The 7,339-nt window shown below is 36.9% G+C and overlaps 1 protein-coding gene across 1 annotated transcript; it reads right to left on the bottom strand.

Moving 5' to 3' along the window:
- Positions 1-5,555: 5,555 nt before the first annotated feature.
- On the bottom strand, positions 5,556-7,080 carry LOC126698516 (uncharacterized). The gene is made up of 5 exons (XM_050395805.1): positions 6,893-7,080; positions 6,505-6,782; positions 6,282-6,400; positions 5,943-6,156; positions 5,556-5,791 (listed from the first exon to the last, which is right to left on the bottom strand). Exons 1-5 carry the CDS (start codon positions 7,063-7,065, stop codon positions 5,571-5,573), a joined length of 1,005 nt encoding a protein of 334 aa, XP_050251762.1. The 5' UTR covers positions 7,066-7,080; the 3' UTR covers positions 5,556-5,570.
- Between the last annotated feature and the right edge of the window lie 259 nt (positions 7,081-7,339).

Here is a 7,339-nt window from a genome sequence, read left to right as displayed (position 1 = left end):
TATGAAATCATACCATGATTTGACATAAACTTCAAGTATTTGAAATTTAAATGTCCTAATCTAGCGTGCCACAAATATGAAGAATCAACAATATAAGCACAACTAAAAACTTCTTTATTAATAATACTTAATTTGTACATGCCATCAATAGCATATCCCTTTCCTACAAATATCCCATTCTTGGACAAGATTAACTTGTCCGATTCAAGTACAGCTTTTTCACTACTCTTACATAACAAATTGGCTAACACAAGATTCTTTTTGATATCAGGTACATGAAAAACATTGGCCAAGATCAGCATCTTGCTGGAACTCATTTTCACATCAAAGGTGCCCTTTCCAAGAACCTTTGTTTTATTTTGGTTGCCCATCAGCACTTGTTGTTTATGAAAGACTCATCATAAGTCCTAAATTTCTCTTTGTTGTTGCACACATGCACCGTTGCACCCGAATTGAACCACCAATCAAAAGGATTTGCAATCACAGCCATATGAACTTCAGTGATCATATCAATATGCATGCCACTCACCATAGCAACAATGTCCTCAATGACATTCGTTTCAACGGCATTGTCTTCTTCATCCATTTTCTTGTTCTTTAAGAGTTTATATTCACGAATATAATGGTCTTTCTTTCCACAATGGAAACATGCCCGGTTTGTCTTGTCCTTGTTGGGATTATTGGGTTGTTCTTCTTGAAACTACTCCCATTTTTGTTCACTTTCAAGTGCTTATTGGTCTTACTCAAACTCCCACTTTGAACATTGCTCACATTGTTCACATTCACTTTAGAATTGGTGTTAGTCACATCTCTAACCCGACTTTCCTCTTCAATTCAAAAATGATGTCCGAATTGTTCTAAAGTGAGATCTTCTGACATATGTAGAAACTTCTTCCTAAAATTATTCTAACTTAGTGGGAGTTTCGCAATGATTGCACCCACTTGGAATGATTCAGGAATATTGATTGACAAATCATAGAGTTTATTGACCAAAATCTGTAACTCATGTACTTGATCCAAAATAGAAATATTATCAAGCATTTTATAATGAAAATACTTTTGAATGATAAACTTATTCGTACCTATTTTCTCGGTTTTGTACTTTGCCTCCAAAGCATTCCAAATGTCCTTCGGTGACTTCAGTGATATGTAGAGATCATAGAGACAATCCGAAAGAGTATTGAGAATATGCCCTCTACAAATCAATTCGTCTTCCTCCCATTTTTTTTCTTTGCGCCTTTATCTCATCAGTGTCTTCATCACTCGGAGTAGGAAAAGGCATCAAATTTGAGTCCAAGACATAGAAGAGTTTGAGTGCAGTAAGCAAGAATTTCATCTTGTCTTTCCATAAAGAAATTGGTTCCATCAAAGCGATCCAATTTCACCAACTCATGATTCAACATCTTCGATTCAATGCTGAAACATCACTTGTTCCTTCCATTGTAGCAAATATTGTCTAAGATTGTTGGGGATATTATATAAAGTAATAATGGAAAAACAAGGTTAGCACAAAAGACAAATAGAAAACAAATAACTTGGAGGCACAATCTTATTTTCCATAGACAATATTTGCCCACCCCCCCCCCCCACACACTATTGTTCCTAAAGGTTTATAGCAAATTTGTCCCCAGGATACAACCAAGATGTTGGATTCTATAGATAACAATTATAGAGAATGACCACAGGATTTCTTATGTTTCTCTCTAACTTACTATTTTGTGGTTGTTTTTCAAGTAAACATAAGCCTCTATTTATACCCATAGAGTTATATTTCATTAAAAAGCACGTAAAGAGAGTTAAAATGTTTCATAAAACCATTCACAATACTTGAAACCTCTTCAACCCTTCCGAACAGTCACCAAAAAAATTCTGTAGAAAATTCAGCTTTTGAGTTTTGATTGATCGAGAGGTTCTTTTGATTGATCGAATGCTCTTTTAGATCAATCGAACAAGAATCGACTAGCAATCGAATCAGGCAGAAGCTCCAGGATTTTTTCTATACCATTTCAAACGATCAAGCCAAAGCTTCGACTGATTGAAAATACTTAATCCAAAATTTTCATTTAGAAAATTCCAGAATTTGAATTTTCAATTTATGAAACAATATTCTCTAAATTCAAACAACATTATTACAACCTATCCTTGTATATACCTATATATACAATAGTGTAAACAAGCACAACTGGGCAAAAATTTAATTTGTTCTCCATTGCTGAAAAGAAATTAAGAACCAACTCTTATTCTGTACAATTTTTTTAATATAAAGCTGAAAACTCCACCCACAAAGAGAGAAAACCATACCTCAGAAGAATGCTACCAATGTGGTTTTTGAATCTTCAAATTACACTGCGATTTAACAACAATTGAGAACCAAAACATGGGATAGTCTTGTAATTTGGATGATGACTGCTTGGTTATTTGTAATGGGTGGTTATGCTATTTGGAAAGGCAATCATTGTTTTGGGTTAAAAGGAAGGCATGCCAAGTGCTTGGAGGTAAGTTTTAATCTCCACGGTAGATTTGTTAACAAGTAGTGTGGCAGTTTTTATTTAAAACAAAAAGAGATATCTTTTTAAAATATACTGGAGGTAAGCTGGATTCTATTTTTAATTAAGTTTAAATTATATTCTATATTAAAACCATTATTTAGAAGCTTATCACAATCATAATAAATATCTAGTAATAACATCTGTGGGGCCCAATAATTTATGGGCCAGGCCCACTTGGTGATGGGGAGTCCAAAGGCCTAAGCCGAAAAAGGTCATGGCCCGAGCTCAAGAATAACAAGGCCCAAAATGGCCCGGAGATGCAGCTGAGGACAGTTCAGTCCTCGGCAGACCCAAAATTCCACCAAAAAGAGGGGCAAAAACGGTATAGGACCAAACTGGAAAGAAGATCTAAAATATCTCGGGAAAGTTGCCCTTTTTACCCCTCCTAGATAAGACTCTGCATCCAACAGAGCCGGATTCTTCGGCTTTATCAACCATCTCCAATGATTCTGGGATGAGACTGACGGGACAAATATCAGTCTTGGAAAGGTTGACCCTACACGTGGACGAAGGACAGCGAATGTAGGCTAGTATAAAAGAAAAAGTAAGCAATCTGGAAAGGGAGCTGGGAGAAATGGACAAAAACCAGGAGCTCCCATCCCACCTCCAGGAAAAGAGACCTCAGGGAGGAAAATTCCTTAACGATGTATGCATGCCACAAAAAACCACCGCCGGGTAACCGGGGAAAGACCTGAATGATCCTCGGACTAAGTCCGAGAAGTCCAACCCCTTTCTTCTACATGAATTCCTCTAAAAACAGGACCGGACCATCGCCCCGTGATCAAAGACAAGCCTTTCAAGCCCACTCTCTACAAATCATATTGTGAGGGATCTTTCATGTGCGAGCCCAACACAATTATTGGGCCGTTAAGTAAACGTGTCCCTACAATTGGCGCCGTCTGTAGGAAGGCTTGCGCATCGGCACAGGTGGCGTTTGAGTCAACTCTCTAGCAAGCGGAGATTCGCGGGTTTTTCCCAGTCTCCGGCGACACGCAGTTGTTGCTCCAACATAAACTTATGCCAGGGGCTACGTCCTGCAGCGCCAACGGCAAGGGCAGCTCTAGAGGCTTCTGACCTCAAGCTAACTCTCCCCGCCATGGTCAAGGGGCTGACCTGCGAAAAAGGCAAATAAGTACAACAAGTACACAAAACAAGTTTTGGACAGAACCAAGGCCTTGCACGGTCCTCGGACTCAAGCCTATGGGGAAACCAAGTACACAAAACAAGTTTTGGACAGAACCAAGGCCTTGCACGGTCCTCGGACTCAAGCCTATGGGGAAACCAAGTACACAAAACAAGTTTTGGACAGAACCAAGGCCTTGCACGGTCCTCAGACTCAAGCCTATGGGGAGACCAAGTACACAAAACAAGTTTTGGACAGAACCAAGGCCTTGCACGATCCTCGGACTCAAGCCTATGGGGAAACCAAGTACACAAAACAAGTTTTGGACAGAACCAAGGCCTTGCACGGTCCTCGGACTCAAGCCTATGGGGAAATCAAGTACTCAAAAGAAGAACTACATTATACGGATCTTAGAATCTACTCGAGGAGAACTCTCCATTAACAATCGTGTCAACTCCTGAATTGCATGGACTCTCAAGTCTGCCCTCGGATCTTCAGTAACAAAGGGATTGATGCTATATAGGGCAATATGTTACCATAAAACACAATCAGAGTCCCTTGTTGCCCGATTACCCCCTCAGGTGAATTACTTTGAATTTAACGTTCTCGCACGATCTCCTCGCACTTATTACGAAATATTCGGCTGCTATCTCGGTTAGTTTCCTAAGTCTAATTTACTGTGAATTATCGTTATTATGCCTAGTAGTATCGGTAAATCAGAATTAGTTGGACTATGTTTCAAGGTTTCCTGCTCTAAGTATCATTGAAGAAACACACACATAAAGCACACCCGTTCACAAAGTAGTGCTGCAAAAAGAATAGTATTCAAAACAAGTAAATAAATTTCCATTTTTTACTAAAACCAAGAAATAGTACAACGTACAATGAAAAGCTAGAATCAGCTTACATCAAAGCTAACCATATAACCAGAAAGAAAGATACAAGAGAATAAGACAAAGTCGAGGAGGCAGTACAGACGAGAGGTAGGCTTCTAAAGTTAACCACATAATCAAAAAGAAAGATACAAGAGAATAAGATAAAGCCGAGGAGGTGGCACAGAGGAGAGGTTGGCTACTGCTCCAAGACCTTGTTCTTCCTCAATGCTTTTACATGCCCATAACTCAGGCAGCAAAAGAAACCCAACTTGAGCCTCACGCCGCTGAAGGAAAGGTGCAGGGAGTCGGAAGTTGAGGAGCTTTCACCAAAAATTTGCCTGCAACAAAGCAGAGGCGATGATGGCGGAGAATCTTTCTTCTGACACACCAAAATTCTGGCATGAACAGAACCTGCTTCAGATTTTGACTAAAAGAGGGAGAAACACCCTTTCCCCTCTGTCGAAACGGAATTTTCTTTTGAATTTATGCCTTCTTTGCCCGTACCCAAGGTTGTCAAAATCGGGATCCTACGTAGGATCGTTGGAGGAAGGTAAGATCGTGGATCGTAGGATCGAATCGTGGATCGTAAGATCCTACCTATTTTCAGATTTTAAGCAAAAATCCTATTGATAATGACTTTGTATGTTATATAATCACTTAAAATATGAATTCATCCATTAAAAAACAAAAATTGCATCATAAAATGTAATTTACACGCACTACATTGTTCTTATGTTATTCTAACGAAACAAAATATATTTAACTTTTGACATAATATATCTAAAAAGTTCAATACATGTTTAATTAGCAACTAAGTACCAAAATATTATTTACACATATGGAAAATGTTTTCCAAATTCTAAGTTCCAAATCCAAAATAAGTTAGGCTAGTTAGCATATAAAAACTAGCTAACTACAAATTTACAATATGTAATTCAAAAAGAGAATTCTCAATCTAAGGTAAACTAGCTAATTACAAATATAAAATCCAAAAGAGAATTCTCATTCTAAAGTTCTTCTAATCTAGTCACTATCATTGTCATATCTCATTTCATCATCTATATCCTTCCTAGTATTAACATCCATGGCGTAATCATCGAAATCCCTAACTCTCTCAAATCCAGGTGGGGGCCGATCACTATCATCATCATTAGAACCATCATCATTCTCATGAAATTCATCACTAACATCATGAACTAGCACACTTTTTCCTTTGGCAGCAACTCTTGAAACCTCATCATCACCTAACATTGATAACCAAAATATACAAATTTTTTTGATAAGTAAAGTATACAAATGTAAATTAGTGATTAGTGGTCACACATTCAAACTATACATTGATAACTTGTATAAATATTAGCTATAAAGGAAGGCTTTAAAGTTATAAATTAATACCTTCATTGTCTTCATCAAAATCTGCACTATCATTTTCTGAATCTACAGAATCTGCTGCTAACCACTCATCATCAGAAGACAAATTCTCCAAACCAATTTCTTCTTTTGTACTCAATGGTTTAGCTCTTTTTTGTTTTATCTTCAAGTTGTACATAACGAAGACCAAGTCATTCATTTTTTTCTGGTGTAAGCGATTTCTCCTTTTTGAATGTACCTATAGTTGTAATAATTTTAATTGAGAATTCTCAAACACAGGGGAGGGGGGAAGAAACAAACTTTTACTAAGAAAGAAAATGGAAAACCATCTTGTCATAATATACCAAAGTCATTTGGTCTTACCATTTCAAACGCACTCCAATTTCTTTCACAACCAGATGAGCTACATGTTAAGCTCAATATTCTTATAGCAAATTTTTTCAATTCAGGACAGTCATCTCCATATGAGTCCCACCATTCAGCTGATACATATATGAATTATAATATCTTAGTCTTAAGAATAAAATTTACAATTAATAAAGATGAATTTGAATGTAAAACAAAAAACAAAAAACAAAATTGTTACCTGGCTGTTTAGTATCTCTGGCTAGTATGGCAGCTTCAATACCAAAGAGTCCCTTTGCTTGTTTGAATTTTTCAAGTTGCATATCTATCTTTTTCCTATCACTAACTTCTGGAACCATTCGTTGAAGACACGTATATAGTCCTAATTTAATATCTGAACCCGGATCAAAAGAAGGATCATAATGAATAGAAGGGTTCAAATAGTATCCCGCAGCATGCAAAGGCCTATGAAGTTGCATTTCCCATCGATCATCAATAATATCCCATATCTCTTTGTAACTACAATTTAAAACAGTGGATATTATATTAAAAAAAAAGAATATATATTTAATAAGCTAATGAATTAAAAACAAATGTAAATTTAAGGAAGATATAAATAAAATGGTTACCTCTTTTGAACATTATTGAAATTTTTCTGTATTTCTTCTTTTGCTTTTTCCATTTCTTGAAAAATGAATCCCATTGGAGGTGTATCAGAATCAACCAGGCGAAGCACCTTTAAAAGGGGTATTGCGGCCTTCAAGCATTTGACAACAAGTCGCCAAAAGCCATTGTTATCCATAACTATGGCATGAATTCTTTTTCCTTCTTTTGTTTTTGCAAATTTACTACACCTCCATTGTTCAGAAGAAAACATTGCCATCAATTCTCCTTTGAACTCATTAAGGCATGACAATGTCAAATATGATGTTGCAAATCTAGTGGCAGCAGGTCTAATCAATTCCCTCCCTTTAGTGAAATCCCTCAACCAATTTAAAAGCATAGCTCTAGAATATATGAACGTTGTAATCTTCTTCCCCTTTGCAATTGTGTACTTATGGTCCTTAATCTTTTTT

This window comes from Quercus robur, chromosome 9, assembly GCF_932294415.1.
Source record: "Quercus robur chromosome 9, dhQueRobu3.1, whole genome shotgun sequence".
NCBI classification, from domain to species: Eukaryota; Viridiplantae; Streptophyta; class Magnoliopsida; order Fagales; family Fagaceae; genus Quercus; species Quercus robur.
The sequence above is the reverse complement of the archived record's forward strand: the minus strand, read 5'-3'. Positions and strand labels throughout refer to the sequence as shown.

What these genes read in the sequence shown, in the direction of transcription:
- LOC126698516 (XM_050395805.1), bottom strand. Translation starts at nt 7,065, where the DNA reads ATGGATAACAATGGCTTTTGGCGACTTGTTGTCAAATGCTTGAAGGCC. An exon ending in TTCAATAATGTTCAAAAGAG is followed by an intron (nt 6,783 to 6,892) that starts GTAACCATTTTA and finishes TTTAAATTGTAG; the next exon opens with TTACAAAGAGATATGGGATA. An exon ending in ATTGGAGTGCGTTTGAAATG is followed by an intron (nt 6,157 to 6,281) that starts GTAAGACCAAAT and finishes TTACAACTATAG; the next exon opens with GTACATTCAAAAAGGAGAAA.